Source organism: Pleuronectes platessa, chromosome 15, assembly GCF_947347685.1.
Source record: "Pleuronectes platessa chromosome 15, fPlePla1.1, whole genome shotgun sequence".
Taxonomy (NCBI): Eukaryota; Metazoa; Chordata; class Actinopteri; order Pleuronectiformes; family Pleuronectidae; genus Pleuronectes; species Pleuronectes platessa.
Window position 1 is genome coordinate 13,556,712 of NC_070640.1, and position 20,090 is coordinate 13,576,801.

The 20,090-nt window shown below is 40.5% G+C and overlaps 1 protein-coding gene across 4 annotated transcripts in view; it reads left to right on the forward strand.

Moving 5' to 3' along the window:
- klhl13 (kelch-like family member 13) overlaps positions 1-19,637 on the forward strand; it is a 32,273-nt gene extending 12,636 nt beyond the window's left edge. For 2 of the 4 annotated variants that reach the window (XM_053441941.1, XM_053441944.1), the window contains 7 exons: positions 289-360; positions 4,583-4,724; positions 6,330-6,462; positions 7,509-7,705; positions 9,442-10,237; positions 13,324-13,437; positions 18,533-19,637. In XM_053441941.1, coding sequence (XP_053297916.1) covers positions 289-360; positions 4,583-4,724; positions 6,330-6,462; positions 7,509-7,705; positions 9,442-10,237; positions 13,324-13,437; positions 18,533-19,020 — 1,942 coding nt within the window. In that variant the 3' untranslated portion in view covers positions 19,021-19,637. The remainder of the gene's footprint in view (positions 1-288; positions 361-4,582; positions 4,725-6,329; positions 6,463-7,508; positions 7,706-9,441; positions 10,238-13,323; positions 13,438-18,532) is intronic. The other 2 variants (XM_053441943.1, XM_053441942.1) reach the window with 1 other exon arrangement.
- Positions 19,638-20,090: the final 453 nt, after the last annotated feature.

A 20,090-nucleotide genomic window follows, 5' to 3' on the forward strand; every position in this document is an offset into this window, starting at 1 on the left:
GCAACAGACAGCTTTATTTACAATGGAAATGGAGATGATATTTTTTATTTTTATTTTATCAATTTTTTTAATAACTCAAAAGGAAAAAGCGCCGACCTAGAATTAACCCATATTTGGCATCAGTAGTAGGCATTGGACAGGCGAATAGTTTGTTAATTCTTCTGTGATGTCTTTATTTACAATTAACATCAAACAACAACAACAAACTTGTTGTCTCTGTTGTGTAATGACAACCAACTTTTATGTGGGATGTTGTAGCTGTTGTCTTCTTTGTTTTCGTTCCGGCAGCCACCAACACTCCTTTGTGGTTTGGACAACCCACTCTCTCCTCGCTGCCTGTCCGACTTACCACCTGACGGGGTAAATGTACCAGTACATTTCCTGTGCTGTGTGTCAGTGTGATTGTGACCACTGTTCCAAGCCCTGCCAGTTTCTCAGCGTTCAGTGGTGGTGATGTCCTCAAACTCCTTCTAGCTGTGGTCAATGATTGTCTCCTTGTAAAATGTACCGTGTTACTGATCCCATCCACTTGTCCTCATTAAGAAATTTGTACTGTATCGTCGTAATTACTCGTCAAGCATGTGTGGGGTAGATCAGAATTATACATTGTTTACCTTTCCTTCCTGAGGTAGCAGACATCTCAATGTTTTTGTCCTTATTTTGTCTTTGTTGATGTATCCTCATTGGTTGTCATACCTGTTCCTCAGTCCTTGCAAGGCATGTCAAAGGAATATTAAATAGTTTCAACCTGACCTTCTCTTAATGTTTATCCATCGGATTCCCCTAACGCCTTTGGTCTAATCTTCCTGCAAAAATGACTACAGTCAATTGCTCAGTCTGCTGAAGTCTTCTTGAAGTGTTATGGAGGGGGACCGGGAGCAAATTGCAGAACTTTTCCCAAGTTTCCTTTGTTCCGAGTTTAACTGTCCTCATAAAGGTAGCTAAAGTTTCCTTTGCACCTTTGGAAATTCTTCCAGAGGCTTATCTTTTTTCTGCATCTCCCCCCTTCCCCTAATGTATATGGTGGTAAGCAAACAACTCTTTTGTGTATTGCCGCATTTGAAATAAGCTTTGATCTGGTGTTTTCCACAAATGATAAATTATCTCAATAGCCCATATGCCCTTACTGGGGGGGTCCAATGTGTCGCTGTCCTAGTGTCAGTACAGGTAACATGACTGCACAGCTTGACAAGTAAGTCTGCTGCTAAGATTAAATGTCCTCATCTGAGAATAACTAGTCATAATTAATGTGATGCATGACGAATACAATAATAGACAAATATGTCATATACTAATTTGGTTGAAGCTTTGAAAAATTTGGCCTAGTATCCAGCATCATGTTCTATTTTTGTTTTCAATTTTTTCAGACTCCCAGCATTCTCATCAGGTCTGCACCTGTGTAAATGTTGCAGAGTACAACAAAGGTTTCTGCTACTCTTTCATGTCAAGTTTTACTCTACGAGGCTATGGGGTTTTTATTTGACATGTGTTATAAAAGTCTTCAGATTATGTGTCCCTTTTTTATTGGTGGTTTTGTTCATCTGGCTAAATCAAAGAGTTGAGCCTTTTGGAACCAACAACATATAAATCCTTTATACCTTTTAAGATGACACAGATCATTGATTCAGTCACCAGTGTAACCTTATTCAGAGCCTTTATGGCTGCATTTCTGCTTAGATGTGTCCCGATGTAATGGCTCTAAAGTAACATTAAACCTCCTTATCAGATGTGTCATGGTGTGCTACCTATAAAAGAACAAAATGACTTAGGACAGGAAAAATAAATAAAGTAGTCGACCAACATGTTCTTCAGGGTGTTGCCTTCTGGCTGTATGCCTGTCGGGTTGCATTCAGAGTGATTGAAACACAAACACAGTTACTGTGATCCTTGACAAGGCTCATGGTAACTGTCAAGAAGGAATCAGAAGATGTGGACTGTCGGATAAACAGCTATTTTTTTGTTGCAGTAAAAAGGAAGCCAGTGTGTCTAGTTTGTGGGATGCGGACGCAGGGATGAAAATGTACTCTGATTAGCGAGCTAATGGCTCATAGGCTGAAACCTCATTCAAAAGGAGAAATTTACTAAAGAGCTGTGTTGCTGCTGCAGATCTGCTTGAACCAGACAAAGTAATAATGTTACTAAGTGCCAGTTCGTCTTTTTTCATTTCGCAGATATTTTTATACCTCACCAGTACTGAGGACATTTTAGGTTTTATTGGTGACATGTATGTCATTTTTATCCTGACCCTAAAAATAATATACATTTTCTATATTGTTCTGTTTTTGTGTCACTGTCATCAGGAGAGAGAATTTATTTAATTTAAGTGAAATAAGTTTTGTGTTATAATGAACAAGTGCATTTGGTTTATTGAAAAATGTTGAATAATGTCCCCTCAGAGTATTGGAGAAGTCTATATAAAAATATTAAAACCACAAAAATATAGTATATCCTAACAAGGACCTTAAATTGCTTCATTAATATATAAATATTCCAACTAAAAACTGAGTCTTCTACATCTGACATGCACTGCATGGGCATGTTTGAAGACTGAGCTGTGCTGAACCAGACAATTTTGTAAAAGAAAGTTTTTATCAAAATCAGGCCAATCTTCATCAGAAAGAGATATATAGGGGAAATTAGTTGTATTATGTTCAGCTCATACTTCAGTCAGAATATAATCCATATAAATCTTCATTTATTGTTATGCATCCTTGGGCTTTGCATCACTTCTGTCCATGCATCACCTTTTATCACAAACAGTGCAAGTTGAGGTTTAGCTTTCACCATTATTATCAGTCTTTATAAGTCTTTACTTTTGGTGTAACACAACCTTCACCACTCTTAAGCTCTGCGTGTCTCACCTCCAAAACTCCAGCTTTCCTAGAGCTGCTCTAACAGCTGGGTTGTATTGAGATCTTTTGTTTGACAAATTACTCTGTTAACACCAAGGCCGACTGTTATTCTTTCTATCCAGGCAGCCGTCTCACTTTTGAAAACAAGTACACATGGGCTTGAAATCAAAGTCATAGCAGTGCAGTCCAAGTTGGTTATGAATTAGCCTTTGGAGAGGGTTTTGCTCTTTGGGAGCAGATAACAAATGCTTGGCCGGGTTTTTTGTTCTACAGACTGGTGATAGTTTTTGGTCCCCAAATGAGCCTCATACTCAAACTGTTGGCAGTTTGGTCAGCACACCATGTACCCATATTCCCTTTTAGGTGCCAAGCCGCAGTTGACATCTTTTCACATTCATTCTCTGTGAGACAGATCACAAGTTAAGGTCCTAGTTATAGTAGTTTTTATTCTTATACACATTTCTATGTAGAAAATCATAAAACACAAATGATATAATAAGAACTGGACTCTACAGATTGTGAGAAAAACAGAAAGTTCCACAGATCAGATTTTTACTTGTTATTAGGCTGGTATATCAGTGAGACACTGAAAAAGTACTAGTTATCACTACTTAGTTGTAGGCTACAGTTATTTTAATTTATATAATGGCCTATTGCTAAAGGTCAATGTAAGTGTCCCACAGATATTGAGCTGACATGTCTTTTTTTGTAAAATGTCTGGTGTAATTGGTAATGTGAGGTAGGAAAAATTCCCCTAACATGGCATATATTATTTAGACTAGCCAAAGCAGAGAATTAGCTTGAATGTGTGTTATGATTATTAATAATATTCTGGAAACCACTTATAATATTTATTGTGTTTAAGTGGTAAGGGCTGTAGATTGTATCAAAGACACACACACACACACACACACACACACAAACACACCAAAGTACTTGGCTAGACCATTGGGAGCAATTCTGGGTTCAGGGTCTTCAAGCACACTTTGACATATGGACAGGAGACACTGGGGACTGAACTGCCACCCCTGTGATCCATGGATGACCTGCTATGTCCTGAGCCACAGCCGCCTCCAGGGAGATGGTACATTTTGGTACTAAACTAGGTCAGGGTCTCTGTAAAATACAGGATTCATACTGGGATTGCAGTGAATATCCAAGTTAAATGCCATGAAAGCCATGAAAGAAGTTTTTGACCTGACAGTGGCACAAACTAAAAGGTCAGAGTGTCACATATCACTGGGATTGATCATCTCCAGAGGATGAATGCCAGATTTCAACTCTCTTGCCAGTTGATGACCTACAGTCAGTGCATCACAATGCCTAGTCCCTGCCAGTATGTATGTATTTAGCTACACCTGTGTGTTCAAACAAAATTAATTGCAACCATATTTTTAGAATAGATGGAGATTTACAGTAGCACACAAGATCAAATACGGAAGCAGCCAATCATATTTTAGGCCACTGACGAGTTGGGATCTATTCTCAAAGGCACTTCCTTGTGCACCTCCACAAAACTATTTTCCCAATTGGCCCAGGTTTGCAGACCTGCAACTTTTAAGTGACCATTTTTTAACAATTAGGCTACATGCACACAATATGTCCTTAAGTAGTGTCACTTTGGAAAACTCCTCTGTCCTACTTTCCCTAAACTAAAATTAGATGGAAATGTTTGTTTTTTTTAAAACCTTTTTTGATGTAAAATTCTGCTTTCCTGTTTTTCTTAATAGATCCCTCGTGGAGGACGACGACGCTCACATGAAAGTTGCTCTGGGCTATGGTGATATGGGCGTCCCTGCTCACCTTCAGGCATCAAAGACTGGAAACACGCGGTTCTTCACAAGTAACACACACAGCTCAGTTGTTCTTCAGGTGAGAATACATACAGTCAGTGACAGTGACTTCTTAAGGAGTGAATGTTAGTTAAAGCAGTAATGGTCTAATGATGACGATAATGTTTATATTTTTTTCCATGTGTTTCTTTAGAGTTAAGATAAGTAAAGAAGGCTGCACAAGTCTTTCAGACTTTGCTGATTGCAAAGTACAATTTAAAAGCTCAGATAATATTGAAGTAACCAAAACCAATTTGGTTTTTGTTTCTGTCTAATTTGAGTGAGGTCAAAATGAATATTTTGATGTACGGTTTATCCCAAAAAGTATAAAAGCTTTAATAAGCTGTAATAACTTTTTGAAGTCACATGCTTTGTTGTATGTACTTTAAGAAGTCCCTTAACACTTGAAGATCATAGCAGCATATTGACTTAAGAACACTTAAACCACCCTCCTGCTGAGGTTTAATCACACTTTATATCTCAACCTTTTAATAATAGCTGCGCTTGGGAAACAAGAACAAAATCAAGAAAATAGCACCCATATAGCAGGGAACTGAATAATCTATCAAAATGATACCACTATGGAGAAGCAGGCTGCTTCAGCATGTCACCACTTTGCATATAGTTACGGCCACTCTGAAGTTATTGCGGCGGGGTGCTTGCATTGCGCTGTTTGTTGCTGCGACAGCAGTGTTTGCCCTTCAGCACCAGCTTTCATTAGAAATGATTGGCTGTTTGCTGCCTTTGCTGCGCGTTAATCTTTGGGTGATGGAGCACAGTAACGGAATAATAATGATTGTTTTATAGGCCACTCCCTCATAGTAGAATCGGTCTTAGTTGGAAGCAACCCACCTAAAACCTCCTTATTGATTATTACAAGAGTTTATCATCCTTTATCTTTTCTTTAGATGTTGTTGACGGAGAAAACAACATTGGGGGAAATGAAGTGCATGTGTGAGGAATGTGGTGCGAGGTTGACAATAAGTCTGTATGTGTATCATTCTCAAAGTGAGCCCAGATGAGAACACAGCAGGAGAGTATTTAGAGGATTCACCACCAGTCGGTGTGTCGATGATGTTTTAAGTTCATGACAGATGCAAAACTGCAGCCGAAAAAATATTTATATCAGGATGAAAAAGAGTTGTCGTACACATTGAAGACACTGATGGAGATGTCAATTCGGAAGACAACAAGATTCCAGAGCTTTGAGTGATGAGGGCAGACGCTGGTGTCAATGTACTGTAAACAAAAACATGTCATCTCCATAGGGGAATTTAATCGTTACGTCCTGTCTCCTGTGTGCTTAACCACCCCCTCACCTGAAAGCTCTGGAGATTATTCAGTTGCTGTGATTGCATCTGACATGAGAATCTCCTGCTGTGTTAATTATGTGTGAAAGGATAATTTCAGTCAAAGTCCAGACCTTATTGTCCGGACATTTTCAGGGGTTCATGTCCAAAAATGGCGCTGGAAGCGTCACATGCTGGGATCTCAAATCTGACTGGCCGTGGGGAAACAGTATTTTTGTTGGAAATAACATTTTTGCCCGAAATGTAGTGGTTAAAATAGACATGGCCTACTTCAGTGGAATAAAATCATTGCACATTTCAGTAATGCTCTCCTCTCTTTTCTCCGCCTCTGTTAGGGATTTGACCAGCTGAGGATAGAAGGTTTGCTATGCGATGTCACGCTGGTGGCTGGTGATGGCGATGAAGCTTTCCCTGTACACCGCGCCATGATGGCCTCCTCCTCCGACTATTTCAAAGCCATGTTCACAGGTGAGTCCACAGAGCCTCAAACTGACCGGAAAAGTGGGTTAGCTATTTTACGGTTAATACTGATATACTATTTTCATCCTGAATCTGACAGATCCATTTATTTCCTCGTGTCTTCTTTCCGCTGCACTGTATTCTTTAATAAACATGAAAGTTTTCATGTTATATAACAAACCCTGTGAAGTCATTGTCATGCATTCATAATGTTCATGGTCATTTTTTTGTAATGAATTGAAATCCAATGTAAATGTGGGCTATTGACCAGAATCATCTCCTTGACAGACTGTGTGCAGAGGAAGAAGGACCTTGAGTACTTCTAAGTACATACAGTAGTATGAGGGTATTATCAGGAATAATGGAAATTTTATTTGCCTAATTTTTAAAAGGCACTCGGAAATTTTTATTAAACTAGTATACTGTACCAAATGTTATTTTATTAGTATAGACCCAATTCAAACTGGTAACTGTTAGTAAAAGTAACCTTTCTGCCTTGATTAGACCATATATTAATCTGTAGCCACTTAAATCGAGGTGAATTTTTTTATGTGTGGAGCTTTGAATTTACCACTCTCCTCATTTGCATTACAAGGTACATGTATAATGAGCAATGAGGGTGAGTTTAACTTTTCGAACAGCTGACGGGGCTACTTTGGATCTCACTTTATGGCATTTGACATTTAAAATATACGATGAAGAAAGTTCTGCCATAAGAACAGAAGAGGATCTTGTTAAAGTAGGAGGAAAGGAAACTGTACTTGCAGTGAGGGATTTCTTGTGTGAGCAGAGATGCTGAGCAAAGGTTTCTTAGACCTTATGTCCTTTCTGAACACGTCTTTAGACACAGGAAATATCTCACTGACATTAATGCATAATGGCATATTCATAAAGTTTGCAAGAATGACATTTTTCACTATAAGTTTAATTTGTTAATTCATGTAAGGTTTATCGTATGTGGCGGCTTTGTTATGTGGACTGTCAGTCAAATAAGATTGAGTTGCACAGCATCTAAGCATCCACTTGTATGTATCCCCTACTCTCTCCTGATGCAGGTGGAATGAAAGAACAAGATTTAATGTGCATCAAGCTTCACGGGGTCAACCGAATAGGCCTGAAGAAGATCATCGACTTTATCTACACAGCCAAGTTGTCACTCAACATGGAGAACCTGCAAGACACACTCGAGGCAGCCAGTTTCTTACAAATTCTTCCTGTGCTGGACTTCTGCAAGGTCTTTCTTATATCTGGGGTAAGGAAGCAGAAGCACATCCACAGCTGCTCATTTTCCTCTAGTCTCCACCAGTCGTAAATTAGCTGTTGTTCTCGGTTGTAACTCACAACTTACAACATGTTGGAGTTTATTCCTCGTTAAACCACCTTAAATTCTGTTGGTTACCTAAACATAATTCATGTTGACCCCTGTCACATTGCACATTATATGTAACACTTCCGTTCTTTAGGGGAGGACTGCTGTCTCTCCTGACACTGATGGTCATAATGCTGCGACGGTCTCTGTTATGATATCGTTCAGGTCCAGAGGATGACCTTGGTTGCCACGGTAACTGCCAATGTCGGCAAGCTGGGTCTCTTATCTGAGCCTTTTCATCCGTCTTCAGAAGTGAATGTTAAACAGTGGGATGTTTTAAGCTGGAGACAGACATTGAACTATGGTTTACGATAAGCGACCCACAATTGAACCATAGAAATAATAAAATTCCTTCAGATGAGTAGTCATGTGAGAGCGTGTGGTAGAGTAAGAAGGGTGTGTACATTCTAAAAGGTAACACTTATGTCAGGTCAGTCGTTCTGAAGTCCAGTCACAATGAGCCACAGTGTCAGGGTTTGGAAAGACACTTAAATACGAAAAAAATGCTGTCTTTTTTTATATTTATAAAATATCAAATTTGGATCACCTAAAACAATTAATGTAGATTCTGGCATGCGCTTTATTATTTTTTTCACAAATGTATATATTTATAGGTTTTAGATTTTTGAGTGAACAACTCCAATGCAAGAAAAACTAATTAGTGTGGATGAAGTAAGAGCTTTGATGAAGATTTTTACTGTTTAATTTGTATACCTCCGCACAGGCAACAGCCAATAGCCCTAGGCAATATGTTTTCGTGTTGTCCATCCGTGCGTCCTATTCCTGCAAATGCAATATCTCAAGAATGCCTTGGAATTTATTTATTCATGATAGGGACAGAGCATGTCAATGAAAATCAGCTTAAAAACACTACATGTAAACATACCAGATTCCAACAAGAATGCTAATTTACATCTGTAGTCTCTAGGAAGGTAACACACAAAGAAAGACACGTCACAAGCAACAAGATACTGAAACAAATATATAAACTTCACTAATTCTTCAAATGTGGTACAATCATTCACTTAGACTCTATCAGGAATTTCATTACATCTGGTACAATTTACTTAGACTCACTGATTAACTGATAAGATTTCGGTGGTCAAAGGTCATGGTGGCCTAAAAAAAATGTTCGGCTTTGATCATTTGTCACTTGCACTAACATTTTCAGATAGAGTGGTTACATTTCAGCCGTCAAAGGTCACTGGGACTTTATATGAATTTGTTAAAAAAAGAGTATGTAGAAATAAGTATATGGAAACTGCACTGGTTGGCGGAGGCATACAACCGCATTGCAGTAATTGTAGTTATTAAGTAGTTCCTAGAGTCAAATTGATGATTTAAAATGATTCACTTCTCCTGCCAACAATGATATAGAACACACATCAAATCATCTTCCACAAATCCACTCTTACCTGTAGAGTAGGTGTTAATTTGTCTCTGATTGTAGAAACCGTCAAAGCTTAATCACTATTCACTATGTTGTAATTAGGAATCGTTTTGTCTAAGGAGATGAGTTTCTGGATACAAGATTGGAAGATCCAGTAACTCGTATCTTTAAATGACTTCTCAATGTCTGTTAGCAGCGCTCTGAGACTTTGATTTCTTCTTCCTTACAGGTTTCTCTAGACAACTGTGTAGAAGTGGGCCGCATTGCCAACGCATACAACCTCACAGAGGTGGACAAATACGTCAATAACTTCATCTTGAAGAACTTCCCCTCACTGCTGGGCACAGGAGAGTTTGTGAAGCTGCCGTTTGACCGACTAGCTTTTGTACTGTCCAGTAACAGCTTGAAACACTGCACTGAATTGGACCTGTTTAAGGCTGCCTGCCGCTGGCTGCGCTATGAAGACAGTCGTATGGACTTTGCCTCAAAGCTTATGAAGAACATCCGCTTTCCCCTAATGAACCCACAGGAGCTCATCAATCACGTGCAGACAGTGGACTTTATGCGCACGGACAACACCTGTGTCAACCTTCTCCTGGAAGCTAGCAACTACCAAATGATGCCCTACATGCAGCCAGTTATGCAGTCAGAACGGACAGCCATCCGCTCGGACAGTGCCCACCTGGTTACCCTGGGTGGTGTTCTGCGCCAGCAGCTAGTTGTGAGTAAAGAGCTGCGTCTGTTTGATGAGAAGGCTCATGAGTGGAAGGCACTGGCTCCCATGGACGCACCCCGCTACCAACATGGCATTGCTGTCATTGGCAACTTTCTCTATGTGGTGGGGGGCCAAAGCAACTACGACACCAAAGGCAAAACAGCAGTGGACACCGTGTTCCGGTACGACCCCCGCTACAACAAGTGGATGCAGGTGGCTTGCCTTAATGAGAAACGTACCTTCTTCCACCTCAGTGCACTCAAGGGACACCTCTATGCTGTCGGTGGAAGGAATGCTGCTGGGGAGCTTGGTGAGTTTATTTACCTGCTTGTTTGTTTTATCTGTACTTTTAAGTAACAACTAAAACTTCAATTAATATTTAATGAGATTACACACTTAAACTATCAAGGGAAGAAATGAGGGAAGTGTGCAGTTTAATAAGGCTGCAAGCATACTAACGTTGATAATCAAGTGTTGTGTCTACAATCCATTTCCTTTTTCAACATATGACATTTATAATCTGAGAGGACATGCACATGATCACAAAATATACAAAATCAATACAGGAGCAAGAGATACATAATCCTGTGTAACATGTCAGGCAAGACACTACAGGTTAAAAGGTTAAAAATCTTTTTGAAGATATCGCCATGAATAAATGATGTGTCTGTGAAAACCTTCAGAATATCGACAGATATAAAATTAAGTGCGACTGAAGTGGAGATTTCTGGCTCATGAGCATGAGGAGAAAAACTATTTGCATCTGTTATTGAATTGTACAGATGCAAGTTTGCGAATAGACAAACTGAAGGAAAATATACACTTTGACTTAAATACTCAACTTACTCAAGTAAACAGCTCAATTAATCAAGATATTTATATCTGTTCCGGTTAGCTTGGCCGTTGAATGTTTGTGAGTAACCAATGTGGAATCTCTGTACCCCATAACTGTGGGACCACAGAGAGGTGCCACCCAATACTTAAATTCAGATCTGTGACTGCAGTGGACAGAGCGAGGCCACTGTGTGAGCAGTCGACTCTTCTGGGTTATAATTAGACCCAAAAGCACAGCCTCAGTTCGCTGCCTCTCTACACAACTGACTTTTACTGCTTCACGTTCCACCGCTCCTTCACTGCATGTGCTTCTACTGAATTATCCTTCATGTTTTTCTGAATGTGCCTTTCCCCTGCTTAATATTTGTTTTGAGGGTCAAACGGGTGCGGCTTTTTTGTTACAGCTACAATAATGTGATTTATACATAAAGGAAAACAAATTATTTACAGGGGAAGGTTTCAATCCCAACGCACGGACAGATTTGTGCAGATTCTAAATCCTAAAATGACAAAAATATAAGGGTCTCATTTTAAGATTTCTTGGAGATACAATGCATTAGTAATGTTTGTTTTAATACAGGTTTGACCATTATTCTTTTTTTTAAGCCTGTTGACTTTGTATAGGTCTTTTTAATTAAGTAATTTAAACAATTATGTGCTCAAGTCATATGAATTAGACAAACAGTGTTGTCTGTGTTTACATGGTAATTTGATAATTATTCAAGATTTTTTAATAAATTTAATTTGCTTGCTGAGCAACATCATATTAATGCACTCGTTTAATTGTTGTTTAGGTTAACCCAAGCAAAAAGTGTTGATCAGCTTGTTTGTGGCTTCAAACAAAAACTCAGTGTTTTGTTCCCCTAGTACTATTGGCACCAATCTGATCATTCACAGCATCATTCGATCTCGTTTCACCTCCCATGCTGGTGTAACTGGTTCTGTTTTTAGAACCAGTTACATTGATCTACACTGATGTAGGTCAGAAAGTAATGCCACAGAGCGACCACAGACAGATATCATCAGCTCCCAGCTTGTGTGCCATTAGTTTATGGTGCAGCCTGCAGAAAGAGAAACTCCGGCTATTTAGGAACATTACCTTTTCTGCTGATCATAGGAAAATCTGATTAAATCCGACTGAGTGAAAAAGAGGTTCAGTTCAAATCGGTGTACCTGTAAATCAAATATCTTAGAACATCGGTATCTGGACGTCTCTTGAAGCAGCAACACTCAGAGTTCGTTTGTCAGTCTATCACTTATGATTTATTTATTGAGGGTTTTTTAATCATCATACATTCCTTTTCCAGTCCAACCCCGCTCTGAGTTCATACAGTTAAACTGTTGTGTTTTAGATCGGCTAAATACAATCGTTGTTTTCTCATATGTCTGCACAGCTTCCTCTGAGCGGCTGCAAAATATTGTGCCTCACTCAGATTGCCTTTGATCATAGCTGTTGAGCAAGCAGAAGGAGGTGTTCACTCATTTTCTCCACTGAGACTTTACTCAGCTCACCCAGAGATGGCTTCCACTTCGTAGTGGTCCTGAGCGCACTGCTGTTTATAGAACCAGTATATTGATTTAAATCAAAGCCTTTAATAAATGCATATGTTTACTGTCTGAGTTTTTTCTTTGAGGTTTAGCCATCCCTGCTTGTGAGATGCAGCCAAAAGCCTGCTGTCTCTTTTATCCTGGCATATGCTAATGTGACTTCCCTCCCTCTGCAGGGAAGATAACGAGAAGATAACTTATCTGTTAGCCACAATACTTTGATCAAATTTACACTTGTGCTCTTTATGTTTGACGATGGCATTTGAGGCAAAGGCAGAAAAGTAATAAAGACCACACTGACTCCAGCTGGTTGTCCAGGTTACTCTGATCCCAGTCAAAACCTGTTTCTAACAAGAATGACACTCAGTAGAACGTGTACCACCGCCATGGCTGATCAGCCATCCCATAAAAATACACATTTTCATTCACAATATCCAGATTATTCACAATAGACACCCTTCTCTTATTACATTCCTTTCTCCTGCTATGTTTACGAAAGTGCAAAAAAACATCCTTAATTGAATCTGCTACAGAAGTTAATGGGTCCCCCCCCCGCCCTTCTTCTAAGTGTCAATAAAATCAGCTCAATAGTTTTTGCTAAATCCAGCTAACAGACACACATGAAAACATTGCTCCCTGGCAGAGATAATTCGACAGTGACTCCACATGTCGACGGACCCTGGCTGCTTGCTGAGGGGCCACTAGGACACTATTCACTCACCGACAAGCATCTCTTATGAATCCCAGTGTCCTTATTCCTGGTTCTCACAGATATAATGAAACCAGCCTCAGGGACATCACGATAAAGGATCTTACAATCTCCCTATTTCCGGAGCAGTCGGTGCAATCAGGGCTGCTGGGGTTGTTGGGATGTGTACTCTGTATTTTAAATCCGCATTTTAGCTCTCACGCTGAGACCCTCCAAGGCCTCATTTGCTGCTGTTTGTCCTCCTTAGTTGTGTCTTGACCTACTTTCTACTAATACGTTCTTCTTCTTTTTTCTTTCTCCTCAAGCTACTGTGGAGTGCTACAACCCAAGGACAAATGAATGGACATACGTTGCCAAAATGAATGAGCCACATTATGGCCATGCTGGGACAGTGTATGGTGGATATATGTATATTTCAGGTAAGTTGCTTCAGGGAGCTTATGTAAGTTAATTTGTACTCAACCCAAATAAAGAGGGATGTGAAATGCTGTGGGAACGTGTAGTTAAAAAAATCAGTTTACTGCCTTTGAGTCATAATTGGAATTAATTTCAGTTTTTCGCAGTTTACAATTAGATTATTTTTCTCTTCCGCACTGAAGTATTTCATGGCAATAAACAGCTGATTACATCTTATTTCATTCAAGGCCATGAATTCTACTCTGTGGTTACGTCATCTGAAACCTTTCCCCCGAGCGCCACTTAATGTATCATGCATTGCCATGAGTCATAGACAGAGGGCTGTATGTGTGCGTTTGTTCATGTTCAAACAGATTTTTTTTTACATGATTCAGTATATGATTGATACATTAAAGGGATAGTTCACAGAAACATTTTAAATTCACTGCTCATCTACTCACCACTATGCCCTGGGAGGGGTGGGTGAAGTGTTGGAGTCCACAACATGTAATAGATCTTTGTAGATCTTTGTACAAGGCCAACTTGAAAGTGATCACTGAAAAAACCCTGGATACCATGTCTCTGCCTTTAGTTTGCGAGATGACATGGTGGGAAACCCACATTTTGATAATGATAGGTATTTGTCTTTCACAGTTAGAGTATTGATCAAACAATTCTTCACTCACTTGATTCATCCATGATGAGTGCTCAGGTGAAGATAATGTGTTCGTGTCAGTGCTCGGGGAAGAGCGTGGAGACTGAGACTTTCAGCAGCCAATACTTTCTCTTTTAGGTGTCACCTCAGTACTCGTTGACTTCATAGGATTGAAAACAAATCCTGCATTATGGAGATGAGCCCTAGTTTCTCGCTGTGACTAATCCAGAGTGATGCTACAAAGGAAGGGGAGGAGGGGAGGTGGTGCTGGAGGAGAAATTGGGACGGGATGGAGCAAAGTAGAGGACTGAAACCTGTGTAGGAGGTGTAACACAGAAGAGCCTGTGTTAATCCCTACTGGCCGTGTGTACCGCCTTCATTCTGCAACACATAAACATGTAAAATGGGATCACAGGATTTTTTTCTTATATGTATGTTCTCGTATGAAGGAGATTGGAAAGAAAAAAATCTGAATTTAAGAGGTTAATAATCTCTCAATGTACAATGCACAGATTCTGGAGTATCACCAGTGAAAAGCTGCAGTTCAACATAAGATCTTGTGAAAATCTGTGAGCATATTTCACCAAAGACATAAACATTAGCTCTTTGAATAGTGAGACCAGTAAAAACTGCCGTGTCTGAACTTCGACCAGTACACACGAGCATCCATGGAATGAATATCTAAAGAAGTGTAATATTGGCAGTGAGGATAGACTGGTTTCTTTAGCCTCAGCAAATTAATACACATTAATATCTCTGCACGAGCCAGAAACTGTACTTACATTTACGCCTGGGAGGCTTTGGCAAAAAAAACATATATAATATATAATGTAACACTGAAAAGCTCTTTAGCAGTAGTATTAAGCTTGTTTACATTGAAAGGTGCTGACCAGCATACACACTGTTATTAGATACACTCCCTGCTTTGTGATTACTGTGCACAACACCAGTCAATTTAATTACTTAATCCACAGATTTCATCACTCATGCAAACCTCTATCAGTATTATGTGGCTCTATACACGGCAAGTTACAACCACTATTAGCTCCAGTTATGTCATGTAAGTGATTGTGTTAGTGGCCTTAATAGTTATTTTACCTTTATTGGTCTCTGCTATCAAAGATTAGTAATTCTTAAAAAAAACTGTATTAAATCAGATCCGTTCCTCACCCAACCCCAAATTGCCCCTGACGGCAGTGTCTATCTCATAGGGGGAAAAAATGCTGCCCATAGAATGTGTATCAATGTGTGTGTGTGTGTGTCAAGACTAGAAATGTGCTATGTAAATACAGACTGCAGACCATAGTGTTGGAGGACGCATTGTGTCTGTACTTAAAAAGCCAATAGTGAGTGTATTCCCTTTAATTTGATTTGATGTCATCTATTGCTGGCTTGCTGGAAACGGGCCAGAAACTCCTACCTACCTTCTTATATAATTAGATCATTCTTTATTCAAACAAAACTTTAACAAAATTTAATTAGTTGGTATTTCATTTGGCAACCCCAAGAACTGGGGCATAATGGGGAACACGCACTGCCCATGATTTGGCAAGTGTAACATTACCATGGAGTGAAGATGAAAGCCACATTTTCACTTATTAAAATAAATAAACTGAAGTGATGAATCACATAATAGTCATGGACGAAGCTAATCCGCTGGTAGCCAGCTGTTTTTTCCAATCTTTCAGCCTCAGTCTGTACTGTGCAGACCATTGGGATTTATGAGTCACCCTTTTGATATTGTAATGGGTTCTTCTTTTGTTGGTTTCATGTTTCAATGTGGCAGGTATTAGCCAGCCAGCTGTCACAAGGGCAAAATAGAGGTCATGCTCTTCACCTGCAGCGGCTACAACTTTGTGAAGGTTATAACCAAAGAAACGGAACGTGCATGGCTCATATGAAAATTGTAAAGTGCTCTGACTTGTTAAGGTCTGAAAAAGCTCTATATGAATTAAGTGTATTTAGTTTTACTGTTCTGAATAGCATAATTGCTTTCATTGCAGACTGTCCATGTAAAAGCGCTTTAGCCATTAGAGGAATGTTGTTGGACCAGCACCTACAGTCTCGCCACAGTCTCACAGTTTAGCTGAGCTGCGCTGTCTGAAGGTATCCCGTCAGCCGGATGAACCTGACAATTGCACTATGACCACGGACCATCACAGCTCAAGTGGCGTGGCAGAGTTCAGACATGAGTGGCGAGCCTTTGCAGAGCCACACCGCCTCTGGTCCAGGGCCTGATCTCACAGATTAAGATCGGTGTGAAGAAGAGCTTGAGGTCTACGTTATTTACTGAGTCATCTTCAGCGAGGACACTATATGCATTGAATAATCTAAATCTAATATTTCTTCAGTAATTTGTTGTGACGTTTTGATGTATTTGCAAGAAAGCTGTTCATGACGGCCTCATAACTGTGGGTTTAAATCAGAGCAGACAAGGATGGTGATGTGTAATGTATCTCTGCATTCTCCCCTCTGGATCATTATTGAAATGTTGCACGTATTGACACACTGTAATTGCAGCTCTTGCAAATACAGTGGGGACTGTGTCTGAAATCACACCCTGTTTGTTATGTAGCGCCATGCAGTATGTTCCTCTTCTGCAGTTTTATTCGTGGCTCAATTCTCAGTGTGAAATTTATTCTAAAAAGTACAAATATACTCAAGGAAATGAATAAATTAGCGTGCATCGTATGTACACTGCCTTCTGCCAGCAATCCCACAATTCAAGTTGTTTAGTTTTATAGATGTGTAAATTACCTTTGTGGAACTCAATGTCCCATCAGCAATGGCCCGGTATCACAATGACTCATGTCACTGTAGAGTTAATGATTGTCTATTATATAGTGAGCAGTGAATCAGCGATTAAGGAAGTGACTTCAAATACAGATGAAATGTAACTGTAACGTTCCCGCAGTGACTGATAACCACAGATAAATGTCAAAAAGCTGCAGAATAAATTTGCCAGTATGAGTTCAGGAGTGGAGAAACACTGTTCACTTAATATAAGTTAACTGAATAGGGACAATAATGCAAAGCACTGGGTTTTAATGTGAAGGGGAAAGAGAATCCAATGAAATAGGTTTTATCATCTGCTCACTGCATGTTAATGTTGGTTCATATGTTCCGTGACATCCTGTAGAAAGATGATTGATTTCGATCCATAGCATGTTTTGTGCCGAGTTAATCCTTAAGCGGTCTGATCGTACAAGCGTTCGTTCAGAGATGAGTATGGTTCACTAGAAGTTTATACTGGGATTTAAGTTCTGGATGCTTTTAATCATAATGAGCTGTATGGGGTGGACTCAATGATAAACTATTAGCGTATACAATATAATACAAACTAGAGCCTGCCTGATGTGGGCTTTTGGGGGCCAATACCAATTACAGTTATCCTAAGATATATATTATGAGAAATCACTAATACTTTGTGCCGTCTATGGAAGGGCAAAAGCTTTTAGGCTCAATTTGGCTAAACCTTGTTTATTCTTAAAGCCTCACTTGTGGTACCTGAGTAGACAATGGGACACCAGGATGCTGATCAGACATTATCATATCAGGGAATGGACAAAGCCCTTGAACTGCATCATAATAACTGCACAGTCTCTTGAGAGGAATTAGAAGGTCCCTTCTACGTCAGCTCCAGCGCTGTTCTCTTGTCAGGATTTCAATAGCGGGCTACTTGGATGAAATTAATGGATAGTTAGGCTATCTTTGGATTTGATCAGTTAAGGAGGCGCAGCATCACAGATCTGAGTCATGGCTGCTGAATAGACAGCTGAGGCCGCAACAATAAACCAAGCACACGATCACTGGGCAGCGGCAAAAGAGAGATTCTGCCTCTATTCGGCATGCTCTGCAAATCCTCACCTCATTTGGTCCTAGTCACTCTGGCAGGGGGAGGGGGGACGGGGGGGTGCTTGGCGGCTTGGCGCCTTGGCTGCTACCCAAATGCATGCTGGGATTGTGTTCCTCTTTATTTTAAGCCTTCCCTGTAGACATGTCCTGTTTTTATCTTTCCCCACTTTCCCTCAGTTTTTCATGTCGTTGCATCCACAGACTGTTGTTGTGCGTATTTGAATCAAAGCTTTGTAATGAGCGCTCATCATCAGCGTTAGTTCGCTGTACAAAAAAGAGGCTGAACGAACATCGGTGTCACTCCAGCTCGGAAGATTACACTCAACCCTGTTAAGTCCTGGTTGAGCTTGAGTTTAGGTTAAATGAATGAAGATTGCGTAAAGGTGAAATAAAACAATTTACAGCCTTAATTCTGATTATTTTGAGGCCACTGTGAACATTCTTAGTAATATGGCTGATCCTCTTCATGGCTCAAATATATACAAATATAGAATTTCATCGGCGAATTTGTCAACAATAGGCCTGCTTGACAAGTCTAGAAAGCTGTTTCCCTCCCAAATGATCAGCGGAAGCTAATTTGCACTCTTTCTTTCTTTTTTTCTCTGCAGGCGGAATCACTCATGACACTTTTCAAAAGGAGCTAATGTGTTTTGACCCAGATGCAGATAAATGGACTCAGAAAGCCCCCATGACGACGGTGCGTGGCCTGCACTGCATGTGCACAGTCGGGGACCGTCTCTACGTGATCGGGGGCAATCACTTCCGGGGCACCAGCGACTACGACGACGTGCTCAGCTGTGAATACTACTCCCCCGCCCTCGACTTGTGGACACCTATCGCTGCCATGTTGCGAGGCCAGAGTGACGTTGGCGTTGCCGTATTTGAGAACAAGATCTATGTGGTTGGGGGCTACTCGTGGAACAATCGCTGCATGGTGGAAATAGTGCAGAAGTATGACCCCGAGAAAGATGAATGGCACAAAGTGTTTGACTTACCAGAGTCGCTGGGCGGGATCCGAGCCTGCACACTCACAGTTTTTCCCCCTGAGGATCATTCGGGCTCACCCTCCAGAGAGTCGCCCCTCTCGGCTCCTTGATGAGTAAAGGGAGGGGGGACCCACTTTGCTCACGCACCCCTAACCTCTCGCCCACCCAACCCCCTCAACAAACACACCTTATAGACATTGTTTGCACTTCCTCTTTGGACTACATCTGTACTGCATCCCCAAGTACCTCCCACTCCCCTCCAGCTGTGCAGAAACCCCTCCCGAAGCGGTTAAAACCTACATACCGACGCGATTTGGCAACCTAATTACATGTTAATGGTGCATACCCGGTATGTTTTGGCAGGAAATACCTTGACTTGAAAAGTGACTTTGCAAATCAACTTTTCTACCTGATGTCTACAACGTTTTCTTAGGTCTCGTTCTGTAGGCGTTCTACCCTGAGATGCTGACTTACCACACTGACTGTCTCTTCTAGTCTATGCCAGGTTAGCTGCAGGTGACCCCAGGGAGCAGGAGCTTAGGGACCGATGAGCTCCACAACACAAGCTGGTTTTTAACTCAGGGGTTGGCCCAGGCCCCATCGACGTCTCTCACTCTCGCTCTCTCTGTCTCTCTTACAGTTTCAGTTCTTTCCTGCGGTCGCTATGAAACTGTTAACAAAATGGTGTTTTCTAAATTTAATAAACATGGTTTTAAAAGTAAGAAAATTATGTCGTCATTAATGACTGCAGCAAACGCAAACCTCAAACCCCCCAAACAGTGGATGTTGATGCACAAACTTTGATATTTCAGTGTCTTTTATATAAATTCGTTTTTTGTACGATAATGATTAGACTGGCTGGTATGGATTTGATCTGTATAAAGTGGAGGACATTGGAAACCAGTCATTGTTGATGGTTTCAGTAAAGCCGCCTGACTCTGGTAAAAGGTGCGTGGTCATTAATCAGCTGTGGGAGAGAAGCAGGCTCCCTTTATCTTGGTTATGTAAACTTCAGTGTACTGAATGAGCTGCAGGGGCGAAGCAGATCAGTCCAGCTGTGTGCAGGGTTGACTTCCCTGTTATTACCAGATTATACCACTCGCTTGGACATAGACATTCAGATTAAAGAATTGAAATTCCTAATCCAATTTATTTACGCTACAGTCAAGATGACCAGGAA